The following is a 19618-nucleotide window of genomic DNA, read 5'->3' on the forward strand; positions in this document are numbered from 1 at the left end:
GTGCGACATGTGAAAAAAACACACCACTGTTTTAGTTACAAAGTGCCGTAACTCTAAAAGTTTTCATCATATTTTCACCAAAAAGTATACAGATCATTTGACTATCATAAGAAACAACTGTAATAAGTTTCATGAAATTTGGATAAGTCGTTCTCAATTTACAGTGCAACATGTTTACGCCGGACAAACAGACGGATGGACACAGGACATTCGTATACCATAATACTTCCTGTCAAAATTTTGACGGGCGTTATAAAAACAACCCAACAATATATGAACTTGTAAAAAAGCATTGACATTTGTATACTGTAAATTGAGAAATTATTGCAAGGATTTTATTAATGCTAATAATGTGTTTGCATGAATATTGCAATAATAATAACTCATATTATGGGATCTTTATATTTAAATCATATATTTATATTCACTTTTTCTTAAAATTGAAATAATTAATTAAGAAATAATTCCTTCATGTCATGCTCTATGCTCATTTTAACATGGGTAGGCATTATATTTGTCGATATTTTACACTGAGTATAGCGAGGTGTAAAATTTGGTCAAATATAATGCCTACCCATGTTAAAATGAGCATAGAGCATGACACAAAGGAATTATTTCGATTCTAATAGGACAAATACAGTATTTTTATAGGTCGAAGTGTACGGAAATACCATAAAAATGTTTAGCTTTTCCTGTTTCCTCTCCGAGGGGTCTGTGCATTACATTTCATATTTGATAAGTTTAAAAACTACGAGCATGGTACATATATGTTGTTTTATAAAAATATATAATAAAAGTTTATGCTAGCTGCTTAAATGTATATATTTTAAGGGATAACGATGGAAATAACGTTAATATACACAGTAAGTTCGTGCGCATGTGTCAGACATATTTTGTGCTCATTAGAACACGGTTTTGTTTACAAAGCGTAATAACACGTCATATTAGAATCTCACATTTTTTTCAATTTTCTCAATAATTGCAATAATAAAAGGCACGCAATAATTTCTGAATTTACAGTATTGTTGACCTCTAAATGTACTTTTAGTTTTTTTGTATTGTTTTGTAACTGTCTCATTGACTGTATCCATATCTCCCTTTTCATCTTCATCAAATATAAAGTCCTGACAAATAAAGTCTGAGGTTATTGACCAATATTCAGCTTAACCCCAAATTAATACCAGTGGAAATATAGAAATATATAATATGATATTTACTTGAAGAATGCCTTATAAATAAAAAAAAATTAAATGAATGAAATAGCACTGCATTCAACTGTTAATTAATATTTTTGACTGACATAGCACAGGTTTCCCTGTTCCCCATTGGAACTTATTGTTCTCATCTAATTAGGGAAAAAATTGGCAACCTTTTGACTAAAATTGATGATGGCCATGTTAGTTTGTCAAAATTGTGTTGTTCACCATGTTCTTTTCTCTTTTGGGAATTTTGTCATAATTCAGCATCAGAAAATTAACAGGAAAAGCATGAATATCCCGTAATATGTAATTCATTATATATTATACTTCAAAATGAGCAAATTAAAAACAGAGGCTCCTCTTGGGAGCTTACAAAGAGTATCAGTATTCCTCAATTTGAATTCTACGCATTGCTGTCAAAAATTGAATGATTATTTCGCATCAATAATCAAATTGGTGCCAACCGACATTCACCCACAAGAAATAACATCAACATGCATCCAAAATTATCTCTATATTTAGTGGCAGTTGAAGTTTTCAAACATTAATCTTAAAGAGGATTACAAGCATAACATTTATCCCAAGTTTGGTAAGAACTAACTATTTACTTGTTATGTTTTAATAAATTCTTTTGTTAAATTTAACAATAAGTAAATGTTGCCGTCATGTATGTTTGCAGTTATGTTAAAATTTTCTTAATCTTTTTGTGTATTTTTCACCCTAATTCTATTAATAATTATAGATTTATTAAATGAAAACATGTTATAAATTTTCTGTGACCGAAAGCGCTTTCTTGGATTGAACTTCATCATGAACCATCAATGCCGAATATTTTTTTATTTGAAAGCCAAGGATGTATACTAGCCTAAACAGTGGAAGAGCTAGTATATTACCAAAAAGACTTTAAAAAATAGCAAAATCCATCCGAGGTCAACTTTGCCTGAGAAAGTTAAACCTTAGTTTTTAATAATTTCCAAAATTTTAACGCACAATTTTTGATAGGTTTATTACAAATAATAACCAAAGTATTGACTAGTAAGCTGATGATATCCTCTGGAAATAATTATAGTCCACCAGCAGAGGTATCAACCCAGTGCTGTATAAATTGGGAACAACATGTAATGAATATGTCTGAAACGCTTTTCTTGATTTTTTTTTTTAACTAAGTTATCATATTTTATTAAAATCTGTACATTTGTTAGTTGAAAACATCAAGTACCGGTACCTTAACCCGGCCTCGTTAACATTATTGAATAACATATTTATACAGTTGTTAGTAATTATCTAGTATAACAAATGCACAGGTTTTGAAAATATATATGTTCTTCTCATATATGTTATGATGGTATGATACTAAACCCCTAACGGGAAGGATTGTGCCTGATGTTCATATGATGAAATCATAATCTTTCAGTCAGTTTAGTTGAAGTCTGGAGCTGGCATGTCAGTTAACTGCTAGTAGTCTGTTGTTATTTATGTATTATTGTCATTTTGTTTATTTTCTTTGGTTACATCTTCTGACATCAGACTCAGACTTCTCTTGAACTGAATTTTAATGTGCGTATTGTTATGCGTTTACTTTTCTACATTGGTTAGAGGTATAGGGGGAGGGTTGAGATCTCACAAACATGTTTAACCCTGCCGCATTTTTGCATCTGTTCCAAGTCAGGAGCCTCTGGCCTTTTTTAGTCTTGTATTATTTTAATTTTAGTTTCTTGTGTACAATTTGGAAATTAGTATGGCGTTCATTATCACTGGACTAGTATATATTTGTTTAGGGGCCAGCTGAAGGACGCCTCCGGGTGCGGGAATTTCTCGCTACATTGAAGACCTGTTGGTGACCCTCTGCTGTTGTTTTTTATTTGGTCGGGTTGTTGTCTCTTTGACACATTCCCCATTTCCATTCTCAATTTTATATATTGTTTTTTTATATCTAATTTTTTTGTTTTTTATTTTTCATTTGCACATGAACATAATAAGTTACACACATTTGTATGCATTATACTAGTAGTTATTTTCATCAGGAAAGCTAAAAGCTGAATATTTGGAAGCCAAGGACGATAAGAACCTAAATAGTTAACATCTTTAATTCTGCCTCATTCTTTATTAGCCTGTATAATGTCAAGAACCTATAGTACAGTAGTTGATGTTGGTTCTTTTATGTCATTTTTGTGAAAAATTTTGTTATAAGTAAAGTTAGTTTTCTCCTTTGAATTATTGTTTCAAATTTTCCATATTGAGTTTTATTAGCCATCTTTACAGCATGGGTTTTTCTCATTGTTGAAGGTAAAACAATGGTCTATTATTGCTCATTATTTCCACATTTAACTATATATGGTTGATAGAGGTCTCATTGACAATCATTGATTGATAGTTTTCATGGTGTTTAACACCACTGTCAGCACTCTTAGCTTTATCGTAGTGGACAGTTTTCATTGGTCGAAGAATCAAGAGCTTTTGGCAGGAAAATTGGATGATTTCCAAGACTTGACATCTCACAACAGTGTTTATTTTTCAAATATAATTTTTATAACAGTCTTTATCATTATCACTGAACTAGTATATATTTGTTTAGGGGCCAGCTGAAGGATGCCTGCGGGTGCGGGAATTTCTCGCTACATTGAAGACCTATTGGTGACCTGTTGTTTGTTCTATGGTCGGGTTGTTGTCAGTCTTTGACACATTCCCCATTTCCATTCTCAATTTTATTTAACTCTGAACATGATTAAAACACTTGCTAAAATAAAATGTAAAAAAAAACCAAAACAATAAAGCATCATTTATGTCAACAAAGAAAATTTCTACTGTGGATTCATTTATTTTCGTGGGTACCAATTTTTCGTGGATAAAGAAAAACTTGCATATTCGTGGATATTTAATTTTGTGGTTTTGCTGAAGTCTGCATACAAACCTATAGAAAAATTATCGTTTGTTGAATATTTAATTTCGTGGTTTGACTGTGCCCACAAAATCCACAAAAATTGTAATCCAACGAATAATAATGAATCCACAGTATCAAAATATAATAGAAAAAAATCAACAAAAGTACCACAGAATTGAATTTTCAGTATTTCACTTATTAGAATATTAATGGAAACAACATGTAAATCAGATGAATGCTTAGGTATGTAAACAAGATCTTACCGTTTTGTATCTTTATCAGCGATTATTTGACCTAATTTCCTAGCTGTTTCTTCTGCTGCTAATTTATCAGATTCGCATTGCTTTAATCTGTTGCCATAGTAACAATGATACACACAACATGCAAAAGAAAGAAAAACAAACAAAATAAAATTACTAAAGCAAAATTATGCATAATTAAAGCAAATTTTAAAACAATTTTACACTTTAAAATAACATAAACTGTTGACACAGAAATTTCATCTTTATGTAATTTTGAAAGTTGAATTCAAAAGTTAAGATGAAAATGACAAAACTTAAAAATGTTATCTTTGCTAAACATTTATTTAAAGTCAATGACCCATGATTGAAGGTGCAGGGCCGTAGAACCTCAGTTGAAATGAGTTATTCCAATAGCATTCAACAGCATACCAACTACCATTGACTCTTCATTAGGGGTCCCTTATTGACTGAGCTAAACACCAACTTTAAAATGTAAACAGTGCAAAAGATTCAACAGCACATACTTGAGGGGAAGGCGCAAAATAGCCAAATGAGATGTGCCAATGCTTATTAAGCTGCATACTAAATATCATTGATCTACCACTAGTTATTCTCCCTATCACAAATTAAAACATTGTTCATCGTTACTCCTACTTCTGCCTACATAATACATATAGGAACACTACCAAAACACATCGCTTAAATCTTGCTTTTACAACTAAGTTGAGGTGAGACAATAAATATGTTTTGTAATCTAGACACATTTTCTTTCTGATATCTTCTTATTCATTACGAAATACATGAAATGTGGTAAAATAAAAATATTGTCAAATACCATACTAATTTAATTAACATGGTAAATGCACTCCTAAGATACCAAGCTTATATTTCAATATGACAGATGGATGTCTTGCCTGTATAAGACACATCAATATGACAGATGGATGTCTTGCCTGTATAAGACACATTCAATATGACAGATGGATGTCTTGCCTGTATAAGACACATCAATATGACAGATGGATGTCTTGCCTGTATAAGACACATCAGAAAAACTTAAATTAAAACAGTCCAAAGGTCAAATCAATAACAAAGTAAACACAATCATTAACTTTGATAGTTTAATGCAAATGTTGAGATGAAAATGGCAAAACTTTATAAAAACAGGTTATCTTTGCATATCATTTTTCTAAAGTCAATGACCCATGATTGAAGGTGCAGGGCTATAGAACCTCAGTTGAGATGAGTTATGCCCATAGCATACAACAGCATACCAACTATCATTGACTTATCATGAAGTGGTTCCTCATTAACTGACATAAACACAAACTTTAAATTGTAAATTGTTTAAAGCACTCATATCAGTTTTTTATCATATCTTCTTAAACCTTATGTGCAAACGTTTCAACAGAACATATTTTAGGGGAAGGTGCAAAATAATCTCTATTGAAATGAGATGTGCCTGTTGAATGCTTATAAAGCTGCATACCAAATATCATTGACCTACCAATAGTTATTCCCCTTTAACTACCCTATTACAAATTAAAACATTTATCCTACTTCTGCCGCCAACACATAAAACAGAACGCAGAAGTCTTGCTTTTACAACTAATTTTAGGCGAGACAATTAATCTGTAATCTTCTTATTCATTACAAAATACATGAAATGTGGTAAAAACAAAATCTTATCAAATACAATTCTAATAATTCACATGTAAAATGTCCTCAGAGATACCACCCTTATAATGCAATATGAAAAACGCAGATCTTGCCTGTATAACACACAGGTTGTACTCAAATAGAAACAGTGAAATTGACAATGTTTACAAAGGTTTGAAGCTGATTCTGGTAATATGTTATTTTCAAGTGTTTATAACCAAGGAAAGAACTCTGAACAGACCACTCAAAGTCAAGCTTAATCAGTGATTATTATATGAGAATTATAAGGAATTAATCAAGCATTTCAAGTGTGAATTAAAGTTGCCTTTTGGTATGATGAGGGCGGTTTTTAATTAACCAACTTGACTAACCATGAGGGAATGAATGTCATATATGTAAAGCATCTTTTCTTGAAGAGAAGGTTGGTTTTTTTATGTTTAAAATCAAGCTAAAAGTTGATGAAGCTGTAACCATAGTAACAAATAATAAATCACTCTTACTAATACTAATGTGTAGATGTATATTTTTTACTTATCAAAGCACAAATATAATAAAATTTGCAAACAATAAAGCACAACAGGATTCAACAATAATTTATAATAAACAAAATTATGTGTGGATATACTTGTACATTTTGTACTTCAATGAAAAAAGAACCATAAAATAATATTTAAAACAAGCTGAATATCATAGAAGAGGGGGCAGGACCTTTTTTCGGGACGTCGGGGTTCAGGTGTTTTTAAACTCAGAATTTTGGGATTGATCCTTTAGGGATCCTGGATTTTTTCAAATTTTGATTTTGGGATGTTGAGATTTAAATTTCTTTAAATTTGGGACCTCAGGATTTCATGTTTTTTTTATCCTGGTATTTCCATTATGTTTTACACCAACATAGTACTAGACATCCATATAGGTAGTTTAGTCATAAGTGTTGTTTTCCTCTGGTGATGGATAATTGAAAACGGTTAGAAACTGGCGTTTCTCAATTGTCTCAATTTTTCTTATTTTAGCATTTTTTTACCTTATTTTTTGAAAAAAATCAAAAAGATACCAAAAAATTTATTTTCATTTTTTTTTACACCAACATAGTACTAGACTTCCATATAGGTAGTTTAGTCATAAGTGTTGTTTTTCTCCAATGATGGATAATTGAAAACGGTTAGTCAATAGGCCATTAAAGTGTGGGGGCCAATTTATTACAATGGACATGCATTGTATATATTCTTAGATAAATGCATACCAATTATCATTAAATAACGTTAGTGAGTGTCTTTGAAAAAAATTAATCAGAAACTATGATATATTGCTGAGACTTTTGAGGCAAGAAAAAAATCACGGAAGTGTTAGAAATCATTCCAAAAACATCCTCAAGATGTTTACAAATCATTAATCTATCAACCATCAAAAATGATTTATTTGTTTTTTGTCTGAAATATTTGCTTTAAGCCTAAAAAACATTTGCATTGAAGAAAAACAACATTTATTACAAATAAAAGATAACTTGGTTGAAAATTCTTATCATTTAAGTGTTGTGTAATATCACAAACGTGGGGAAAGCATATTTTATGTATTTGGTATAGCCATTAGTGGTCAAATATAATCATGAAATATTGTATTCAGTCTGGTCAGTTCATGTAAGGCATTTGTACTGACTGAATGGATGCAGACAATATTATTTGGTTACTTTTTGTGAGAAAAAAAAAAATATTATTAGATAAAAATGAATTTTGTTTCATTCTAAAAACTACCATCTTGACTTCAATTTTTGGCCACCAATTCCTTTCATTTGCAATTTGATTACTGACTTTCTGTTTTGATTTTTCCTCTGCATTTTTTGTTTGTTTGTTTGTTTGTTATTTTACTTTTTTTTATATCAATTGAAACATTTGTTTCCAGTGACCATTTATATTCAAGTTTTTTTAAACAGATTAAGTAAGTAAGTAAGTAAGTAATTTTTATTGGTTTGAAATCCAAAATCACAGGATTGATACCAAAACAATACACATTGGTTATACACAAACATGACAAACATACAGACATATATATCATACCAAATTCATAAACATTGTATATACACAGGGGTTGAAATTAGCGCTAGTCCGGTGGTCCGAGACCAGTAGAATTTTCGTCGGACCAGTAGACTTTGACAGCTGGTAGTCCAGTGGACCAGTGGAGAATTGTCGATAAAAATCACTGACTGCTTGGCAATTTCAATTTACCTGCGAAATAAATTACCCGTATTGGGGGTGGGGGTTGGGTTATTATTTATATTAGTGTTTGTCGAATGAACGACATTTTTTAGGACCAGTAGATTTGAAGCCAGACCAGTAGATTTTTAGATCACTGGTCCGGCTGGCCAGTACACAAAAAAGCTTAAATTCGACCCCTGTGTATACATATACATATATACCGTCACAGTGCAGGCGATTCGGTGTCACGATATCCTATATGTGCTTTGTTCATTTTGTAGGGCATTTTCAACCTCACTAGTGTTTTTTTTTCTTTCTAGTTTTATAAGTGCTTATTGACACCTTATTTGATGATTGAATTATTGATTTTTACTTGCTTAAATTCAAGTGCATATTTGAGTTACTGTTAATCATCATGTTTTTTCAAAACAAGATTATGTACTTGTTTATTTCTTGGGGAACTATTAGAACCTCACTTTTACTACTGGTTTTTGTATACTGTTTGTATTTGCCTGGGATTAATGCACTTTTACAACCATACAAAGTCAGAGTCCAGAGTCCAGCTATAACAGATTTGTTTCATACATACTCCTCCATTTGCTGAGCCTGTAACCCAGCAGTTTTACAGTGACACCATCAATAAAATAGAATAGAGCAAGAAAACATGGAAAGTTTCAAACAGTTAAAATCCAAACCAAAGAGCAGAAAATAGCCCAAGGCCACCAATGGGTCTTCAATGCAGAGGAAAAATCACTAAGTTGGTTTTTAAATTTTAATAGTAAACATTGAAAATTTGTGCTAACCTTTTCTCCATATCTTTCAATGTTTGGACAAGCTGATTGGTTTTCTCCTCTAGCTTAGTTACCAGTTCTGTTTTATGCTTTAATGACTGGTCACAATTCTGAAATAAATTTTAAAAAAAATCAAAATACTGTTTATTCAGATTTTTCAGCATGCATTTATCATTGTGACAATCTAAGAATTACCATTACAGCAGATTTCATTGAGTGTGTAGCCAAATGTCATATCTTTGGTTAGCTGAACTGCAAAGTCATTGTTAGGTTAGGTAAATTTCCCTACTTTAAGAATAGACTAGTCCGACAGAAAACCAATCGATCTGTCTGTTGGACTATGTTACTTCGAAAGGAGGGTAGTTTACCTGACCTAATGATGATTTCACGGTTCAGCTAACAAGCAAGCTAACCAAAGATATTACCTTTCTCTACACACTCAATGGAATCCGCTGTAATTGTGGATTGATTATTGTGCTTTCAGGAAATTCTGCTTACAAACAATTGCATACAAATTCAAAATGCAAGGTTATTTTTGCAAAACTATTCATCTGGTTCAATTTTTGCTATTATAAAACATTGCAAAAATTCCTGAATAAACAGTAATCCATTTACTAATTCCAACTGATCTTGCCTGCATGATCAAAGGGTTAGCAATAGAACACTCAGTCACAGTAAAATCAACAGTGTTTAAATATATCATATAGTCACAAAAGTAGTTCATGTAGTTCAGTAGAAACATGATGTCTATTTATCTATAGTGATAACCAAAGTAAAAGATATAACAGATCAATCCCATTCAAGAGGTAATAGATATGCAAATCATTTTGATTCCATATACTGTTTTCCAAGAAATTTCTTATCATAAAACAGGTATTTAACCATGTATGGGGCAGATCCAGACATTTCTAAAAATGAGGGTTCCAAGTCAGGATAAGGGGAGGGGTAGGAGGAACTTCCAACCATATGTATGTCCCCATTTAAACAATCGTGGTAAATTACATACTAATTATAATATAAAAAATAATCTTGAACAGTCAGAATAAGGTATTTACAAATCTCTTTTATGAATAGTCCATATATTATCTGAAACAAAAAATAATTCGATTCAGAATGGAAGCAAAAATATTTTGTTTCCATTAAAATTCATGTTTTAATGGAAAAATGAAGTTTGTTTTGATGAAAGTGAATTATTATTGTTTTTTCCAAGAAAATATATAATTGACCTTTATAAAAAATTTTAAAATCTTTGAAGTGGGGTAACAAGGTCCTTTCATTAATACTTTTGAACAGCTTTTCTTTTAAGGAACCAATCCTATTTTTTAAATTATAAAGGATCTGACACAAGTAGAAACATACTTATAAAAAATAAACATTTCTAAGAGTTCTAGTTCATTTATATTAAAAATCTTAAAAAAACAAACAACTAAATCTTGAGATATATGACCTTCTCAGTTTTTCAAACCAAATGTTTCATTCCAAAACAGACTACAGTATCCTATTAAATCAACAACCCATCAAAGCTTTATGTTTGTCTTTAAAATCATGAATTATCATAAAGTTTGAGAATTTTAGGATTTTGTAATTTCAAGGATGATTTATGATTTTTTTTTAAAAGTCAGCACATATGTCTTATCTACAATTTATAGGCACTTGAACTGACAAGTTATAATGATGATCATCTTTCTAGATATTACTATTGTACTTTTATAAAACAATACTCAACATAAAAACTGAAAATGATGAAAGATTTAACTCTTTTCCTCAAAAGACAGTATTTGAAATTGGAGTAATTTGTTTTCATACTTCTTAATTCTGACACCAAAAATGTGAAGCGCCATTTTTAATTGAGGCCGTAATATAACGGCCCCCGCACGAGACCGGAGAAGTTTCAAGGCCATAATATTACGGCCCCCGCATGACAAGGGTTAATAATTCTTAGTCAGTTATTACTAAAACTTTTTATTTTACTACAAATATAAAAAAAAATGCAGCTATCTTTACCTGCTTTATTTTATTTTATAAATCCCATTCTATGGTTGAATAAACGAGACAATTTCAAATAGATATTAATGACAACTTTAAAAAATAAATCTGTCTCAATTGGTCTCTTAATTTGGAAAGAAAATAATTTGCGACTGATGGAAGTGATTAACGACCTTGACTGGCTTTTCAGCCCTCGCATGGTCTGTATCATTTGCGATGCAAGGTTTAATTACCAAATGCAATCAGTCTTTTGATATTGAAGATGAAAATATGTCTTTGGGAACAATTACTAAAAATTTGATAATCTCTTCAAGGTTATTTGAACTTGTCTATAGACTCATTATTTTAATGCAAAAAAAGATAAATTCAATTATAAAAAAAAAAGTTTTCTATGGTAAGCATTGTTCATTGTTGTTTAGAGCAAACATTTTTTTTAGCCTGAAAATAACATTATATACTATTTGATTAAATCAGCGTAAATTATGATTCCATTTCCAGATACGAAAGATGTTTAAAAAAATGTGAAGTGATTTGTGTGGCAATTTTAGGAAAGTTCACAGATAGCTATTTTAAAGCGCAATAATGTTCAAAGTCCCCTTATAAAGGAGACAAAGAACTTCTATGGGAGTTATCTCTTTAAATATCAGCTGACTGTTTTAATCACATATATCATTAGTTAAAAGAGAAATCAAACTTCGCAATGATTAAAATAAGAGTTTGTAAAACTGCTATACATATATATCCAATGAAAATATTCCTAGAAAATTGTGTGGTTCAGATTTCTTGAAATTTTTACACTTTTGTCAACATAGAACATTTTGTGAAAAGTGCTCATGTATTTGGGCTAAGTTCTGGAACTTGTTTCAGATTTATTAGAAATTTGGTGGGAGATGTCATTTAAACGATTGCATACACTAAGATTATATTTATGACCTCTTAAAAATAAACAAGGTTCGAGTGTCTTATGAAAATGCACAATGACGGACTCTTGTACCAAAATTAGAAAAATTACAAAATCAATTGATATTTCAACAACTAATGCTATCAAAAAAACATCTGCTGTAAAGGGACAGATGATCCATCTCATCATTTATTTCTAAGCACAAAATCAATAATGATCAATCGTATGTCTAAATCGAATATAGTTTGATAAGGTCACATGAATGTTATTATGGAATACAATAGGAAATGTAGTAATTACAAAATGTACATAGTGATGATTTTCACTTTATCACTAGACTCTATATTTTTTTTGTAATTGTGTAATGGCTTTATATGATATGGGGTATCCATTCATAACACAAAAATCAGAACATGCACAGCAAAAAAAATACATACAAAAGCAAAGGAACAGTGATTGTATCATGTGTATTGCTGTTCTTCTATAAGTCACAGTAAGGTCTTCAACAAGGAGAAAAACGTTCACCTCACTGCAGGTAAAAGATGACCCATAACACAGGTTTTTTTTTGGGGGGGGGTGAATTATGATATGGGGTATCAATTCATGATACAAAATCAACACATGAACAGCAAAAAACACAATAAACAAATTTAGTCACGGTGCTTTGAACGCTGTTTTGACTCCAAAAGTCACAGTGAGGACTTCAACAAGGAGCAAAACTCTTTAACTCATTGCAACTGAAAGATACACCATAAACATCAGTGGAACTTTACCAAAAGCAATAGTTAAATTTAAAATATAAATAACCTTCTAAATTCTGTTAAATTTTATTAACCCATTAATATAATATCTTCAAATGGATAAATATAACTGCATCAGCAATTATTAACTAATGGCTAATTAATCCAACAAACCACAAATTCATACTGAATAAAGATTAAACAATTATATAAACAATTTATCCAAATTGAAAAATCAACCATTTAAGGGTGCATTTCTTTTTAACACAAACGATGCAAATGACTAAGCGGGCACATGTTTTGATCATTTTTTTCTAACATACGTTTGAAAGTTTACATAAACTTTGACAAACTATGCAATCGCTAAAGATGCGTCTACAGTTTTTTGTTCGTCGTTTGTTAGTACAAAAGCTACATTTGTTTCTAAGTTGAACTTGATTAAAAGATATTTTTTTTCTACGTTTGTAAAAAATCTGTTTACCAACAACATGTGCATGCATAATTGACAGTTCAAACAGGGTCAGTAAAGACTTATTAAACGTTGTACTTGTTTCTACTTTCGTAGCGTTTAGAAAACAACAACAAACGCCACACAACGTTTAAATTTTCTTTTTGGTTAGAAAGAAATGCAGGCTTCTCTTGAACTGAATTTAATGTGCGTATTGTTATGCGTTTACTTTTCTTCATTGGCTAGAGGTATAGGGGGAGGGTTGAGATCTTACAAACATGTTTAACCCCGCCGCATTTTTGCGCCTGTCCCAAGTCAGGAGCCTCTGGCCTTTGTTAGTCTTGTATTATTTTAATTTTAGTTTCTTGTGTACAATTTGGAAATTAGTATGACGTTCATTATCACTGAACTAGTATATATTTGTTTAGGGACCAGCTGAAGGACGCCTCATGGTGCAGGAATTTTTCGCTACATTGAAGACCTGTTGGTGACCTTCTGCTGTTGTTTTTTTCTATGGTCAGGTTGTTGTCTCTTTGGCACATTCCCCATTTCCATTCTCAATTTTAGCCTAAATTACTATGTAATTAGGGGTGAAAATGAGTTACTGGAATAGGTCACTATTTCAAGCTTTATAATACATTGATATAAAAAAGTTAAGGAAATTAAGATGAATAAATGATAAGATTGCTGATTATATCATAAGTATCTGAAATATTCTGTACTTTTAACAAATGCAATTAAAACCAAGGTCATAAATATGCAATGTATATTTTGTCTAACCTGCCATGATCACTATACAACAAAATACAATATGAATAAAAAGTTTTTAAAATACTAAGTTTTTTGTAAATTTTGACATCAAGCGAAAAATTCTAAAACTTTATAAAGTATGTCATAAATAAGGGTTACTGGTCTACAAAATATAACGTCACCGCACACTAATTTTGATGACTATTAAAAGACATCAAAAACTTGGTCAATATAATGAAAATTAAATATATTGTACATCATTAATTCCACCAAGAAGATTACAAGGTTTTTTTTCGGTGGAAAAATGAAGCCAAAATATGTTTAATGCCATAACTGCCTACTTTTAGAAGTCAATCAACAAAATCAGTGATATCATGTTTATATTTAACATTATCAAATGTGATTGTATATAACATAGTGCCAGAAACATAATACATTAAATAAATCTTTATCAATTCATTTCCTGGTACTATATCGTATATCATCTCATAGAGGTAGGCAAGTTTATTCTCTTTCATAAAAACAAAGTTTTAAACATTTTTTAAATGCTCTAAGCCTTATAAAATTTAATGTTTTATGTGGCATACCATAGTTTTTTGGCTACAAATAATCAAGTTTCTTACAGAATTATTTTTCGGCAGACAATATCATATTTCGCCATGAGATAGGGTAATGAATCTTCAAACGTCATCAGTAACAAAATCTTGATGAAAGAGAGCGTGGGAGTCTTCCTTAAGATTCTGACAGTCCTATACTTATGTCACCTTAAAGGAAAATTATTCCGTTCGTTTTCAGTCAAGCATTTCACGCCTTCAAGGTAGATCAGTCTGTAAAACGTGCCTTATTGGTTAGACCACAAAACAAAAGAAATTTCTAATTATACTTAAACAATAATAATTATAAATATTTAATTGATTTGACCGAGGGACACCAGTCTTACCGATTCTTGGATCATCTATCAATATGCTAGCAGGTGGTATCTATGCCTACTTATAATTAATCTTATAAAATAAACATCTTTGATATGAATCTTCCTTTATTACTTGTGTATCTACACTAGGGGTAAGTCTTAAATTTCTACTCTTAACTCAAATTGAATTTTTTATCTTATATAATTATGAAGTATTTTTTTTAATTTCAAACCACCGATAAATATGAAATTTTGTCATTAACAACAAATGTGTTGCACATTAATTTATAAAACATTTATTCATATAAAAATTATTAATAATTGAAAATTTTATGCATCTAAAAAGAAAATTTATGTCACCAAAAACAAAAGTTAAAACGTTTTACTACAATTTGTTTTTGAGATGACTCCTACAGTAACTGTAAATAAAAGTTCAGCCATCTTATTATTTGGCAGACGGTCCAATTTCTTCATACCTGCTTCTTATTTTTTGGTGATCATTCCCAATAACTGTGTTTTTTTGTTGTTTTATTTATGAATATGATTTATTTTTTGGGGCTATTCAAACAATTTTAGAAATATTATGTATGCCATAAAAAAAATTGAAAGTATAGGTTTGATAAGAATTATTGTTTATCAATCAAAATAGACAATGGAATTTGCTGAGGAAGCTTCAATATCAGAAAACCATTTAAAAGTAGATATAATATTTGCAGTCAAAGAACTTGTTCTCTTGATACAAAGGCTAGGTCAATAAAAAAGTTATTGGAAATATGATTTTTCAATGGATTTTATTTTTATGGTAAGATTATTGTAATCTCACCAATAAAATAAAATACTTTGAATTTAAAAATGAAAATGAAAACTTTAATTGAAAAATATAGATACCTTTACTTCAAAAGGAATTAATGCAAATTCATACAGAATTTATAAAAAGCAATTTGAATAAATATTTCAGTAAAGACAATCACAATATAAAAATTTTGATCTCCAAGATGGCCCAATAATTTTTGTAATGGACAGTTCAGAAAAGCAACATATAATCTACTTGCAAATGTACTGCAATCAAAACCATTACTGTTAAAATATGCACCTTTTTGAGAACTGATATTAATCAATTTTCATTCAATATTTATTATTATCATTTTATTTTAAATTATTCCATTTTTGACAAAAATGAAGCTGTTTCACTGGTAAATATAAACCTCAACTGGCACCATACTATGCTAAATACTGACAGTATACCAGTCATAAGTTTTAAAGTCTAACATTTCTTAAAATGTATAGTCTCGTTTCTCGTTTTTAATAGATTAGACCGTTGGTTTTCCTGTTTGAATGGTTTTACACTAGTAATTTTTTGGGCTCTTTATAGCTTGCTGTTTCGGTGTGAGCCAAGGCTCCATGTTGAAGCTGTACTTTGACCTATAATGGTTTACTTTTATAAATTGTTACTTGGATGGAGAGTTGTCTGATCGGCACTCACACCACATCTTCCTATATCAATACATCTGTAACTGTTATCACCTATCTGGGGTTAAAAAAATATCTATGCAAAGTCTGTAACTGATATGAAAACCCTACACAAAAGACTAAAATCGTACTTGAATGTTCCAAAATCAATCAAAGTTGGACAGAGAGTTGTCTTATTGGCACTCATACAACATCTTCTTATATCTTTATTTGTATTTATATCTGCACTTAAATAGGGTCAACTTCAATCTGTCACAAGCCTGCAATACCAACATACTATGGTTTTATTCCTTGTCACATGTATTTAATATTTTCTCCTGTCTGGGACATGTGCTCAATTCTATACTTTATTCTAGCCAATAGAAGACAACCAATCAAAATCAATATATGTTAAGAAATAATTTCAAGATGGCATGCATAGTAAATGAAATTAATCGCTCTGCACTTGTATGATGCAAGAAATGATATATAGTGTCAGCTCAGACACCCATGACATTAATAAGTTTATCATGACATATTACTTTCTATTATAGTGCATAAAGTAACTTTTGTTTATTATGACATATCACTTAGGAGATAACTGTATTAATATACACATCCTAAACTTGGCCTTCATAAAAGATAGATTTTAAAGTTGCAAATTGAGCCTACCTAGCAACGTGGAGCGGAGCTAGGTATACAGATGCTTGCAACGGTAAAATCGAGTTTTACTAAGGCCAAGCTTAAAATACTATTATTTTTCCACATGTTAAAATAAGTTGCATTTATTAAATATTTTGGCTTAAAAATGCCATAAATGAAGTCTGTGAAACTTATGCATCATCTTTAGCATCAAAACAATGTGACTTTATATGTCTACTCTTAATGTTAAACATCAACACTAGACTATTCAGTGGCGGATCCAGAGGGGGGTTCCAGGGGTTGGAACCCCCTTTATTTTCGGCCGATCAATGCATTTGAATGGGGACATATATTTGGACCCCCCCCTTTATCCTGGGTTGGGAACCCCTCTTTTTAAAATGGCTGGATCTGGCCCTGGTATTTATACCTTTCATTCACTTCAAAATGGTGTCAATATTGACATTAAGAAGATTTTAGGCTCAAAATGTGAGTTTCTTGTTCAGTTTTTTAGAAATTACATACCCACAAAAAAAATCTGAATTCAAAATGGTGGTTTTCTTAATTACGGACTGGTAGAAAATGGAATTATTAATAACCCTTTTAAAAATTTGTCAACACCCAATGAAAATAATTGTTACAAATGAATTGCATTATAATTTATATTACAGGGCATAAAGTAACATGAAAGCTGCTATTGTAATAACTTTAGTTTGTTTGGTGTGTTATACAACATCACAAAGTTATCACTTCAGCAATGGATGGAACCCAGGAAAAAGATCATCATCACAATGTAGTTTTAGTCCATATGTTAAGTCCATGATATCCAAATTGTTAGAGGTAAGATTTTCACTAAAAAGGGTCACATTAAAAGGGGAATGTAACATATGCCATGCAAATAAATAATCTAACAAAAACCATGGTTGGTGTAATATTAAGAATAATAAGATTTTTTGTTGTTGCAAATATTGAAATATTTTTCAACTTGTGACCACAAAGATATTGATCATTAATTATAACTTATACAAGACAACTGTAAATAGGCACATAAACATGAAAAGTATGTGTCCAAGAGTTTATAACTTAAATGTATCCACAGTACTTGCCAAAGTTTGAATTGACTTTGCAACTTTCTATTATGCATAATTTTTACTTCAGAATGAAACACGCAGATTACAGAAATGTTCCAGATCAGTCATTCAAGAACCTGTAGAATATTTTCCAATGGTGAGTTTTCCATTTCTGAATTATAAACATGAAAATACTAACTTGCCTTCCTCATAATGATTTATTTTACAGAATGGTACAGGCATTACACTTTCAAACACATTCAGATGAAAATTTAACACAAATTTTTACTAGCTAAGGTTTTTTTATATTATTAATTCTAATGCAATTATTTTGTAACAATTGTTCTGATTGGATGACAGCAAGCGTAAAATTCTCTATCTCCTTGTCTGTAACTAAGGAAGCCGACATTTTGAATTTCGGAATGTATTGACATGTTATTTCTACAATAATAAACAAAAAACTCACTTGTTGCGCCTAAACATCTTCTTTTTATGAAATTTTATTATATTCTGAAGCGGCACAGAAGCCAGAAAACGCCCGGTGTTTATGTTTGACGACGGAAGCATACCTATGACGTCACCTAGTGTAGGGACCAAAGAAGATAACATCTTTTCGCGGAATTTTCTTTAATGAAGATTTTATACTGAAATAATGATTGAAATTTAATTATGAACTTGTTTTGCATTAGAATAGAGATAACTGTATTGTATTTGAAGCTTTGCGGACGTCCATCGGTAGTTTTACTGTCGCAAATACCCGTTTACCTGTCTCCGCTCCGCGTCGCCAGGTAAACTAAATTTGCGACAGTAAAACTACCGATGGACGTCCTTAAAGCTTCAAATACAATACAGTTATCTCTTAAATATTCTTATAGATTTTGCTTTTCTCAAAATCCATACTTTTTTATGATCAGGTTCTAGCAAACAAACAATAACTTATTGCTGCCCTTCACATGTGAAGAACTTTTCCCCTGTTTTAAAGATTGTGAAGTGTACTATATAGTAAGAAAAGTACTGTCAGAACCCTAGCACTATCAAAATGCTTTCCAACTACTCACCCCTCCTCCCCTATAATAATAAGATGTTGTACGTTTGCCAATAAGACATCTCTCCAAAAGAGACCAAATGACACAAAAGTGAACAACTATAGGTCACTATACAGCCTTCAAAAATGAGCAAATCTAGTTCCCTTTGTCATTTACAATGAGCAAAACTTCTACCCGTTGTCATTGACAATGTGATAAGCCAAAGTTCTTTGTTTGAAACTCTTCTTTAATTTAAAAACATATTCACGTTGCATATATCTATCCATCATGCAACATTAACCAGTGATAAATTAATCAATCAAAGCAAATGACAATGAAAACTGCTTTAATTTGACAAAATTTTCTGATTATCAGATAACAGAATTTATATTCATTTTGCAGGATAAAGGAGATGACATACAAGTACCATGAGTCAGATAGTGCTGAAAGAATAAAGCACATCCTCATATGACAGTTATAAACTTCATATTATAACATTTGTTTAAATTTTATTGTATTTTACAATTAAACTAGAAATGTTATTTAGAATACATATGTTTTATTTGTTTTGTTTAAATATTACAGCTTTCTGAACCTTTTATATGAGTCTTACACAAGATCATGTTTTCCAGCTTTGATAGAATGCTTTTTTTGTTAAATGTATTAAATCTCTTTGGAAGTATAAAGCTGATATTGGGAGTGCAAGATGATATCAGAATATTCAACACTTTTTGCTTGG

The 19618-nt window shown here is 30.7% G+C and overlaps 2 protein-coding genes across 8 annotated transcripts in view; one reads left to right on the forward strand and one right to left on the reverse strand.

The window, feature by feature from the left end:
• LOC139489275 (RUN and FYVE domain-containing protein 2-like) overlaps positions 1-19618 on the reverse strand; it is an 88716-nt gene that overhangs the window by 15338 nt on the left and 53760 nt on the right. For 4 of the 6 annotated variants that reach the window (XM_071275541.1, XM_071275542.1, XM_071275545.1 and 1 more), the window contains 2 exons: positions 8974-9071; positions 4344-4430 (listed from right to left, as the gene is read on the reverse strand). In XM_071275541.1, coding sequence (XP_071131642.1) covers positions 4344-4430; positions 8974-9071 — 185 coding nt within the window. The remainder of the gene's footprint in view (positions 1-4343; positions 4431-8973; positions 9072-19618) is intronic. The other 2 variants (XM_071275544.1, XM_071275543.1) reach the window with 1 other exon arrangement.
• LOC139489276 (prepro-gonadotropin-releasing hormone-like protein) lies at positions 1717-19428 on the forward strand. 2 transcript variants are annotated; one of them, XM_071275547.1, is made up of 4 exons: positions 1717-1788; positions 17456-17624; positions 17943-18011; positions 19282-19428. In XM_071275547.1, the coding sequence occupies exons 2-4, from the start codon at positions 17469-17471 to the stop codon at positions 19309-19311; spliced, it is 255 nt and encodes an 84-aa protein (XP_071131648.1). In that variant the 5' UTR covers positions 1717-1788; positions 17456-17468; the 3' UTR covers positions 19312-19428. The 2 variants fall into 2 exon arrangements, with proteins under 2 accessions (XP_071131648.1, XP_071131649.1); XM_071275548.1 differs by lacking the exon at positions 1717-1788 and adding an exon at positions 14805-14848.

The sequence above is a fragment of the Mytilus edulis genome, chromosome 9 (genome assembly GCF_963676685.1).
Source record: "Mytilus edulis chromosome 9, xbMytEdul2.2, whole genome shotgun sequence".
Lineage (NCBI taxonomy): Eukaryota > Metazoa > Mollusca > Bivalvia > Mytilida > Mytilidae > Mytilus > Mytilus edulis.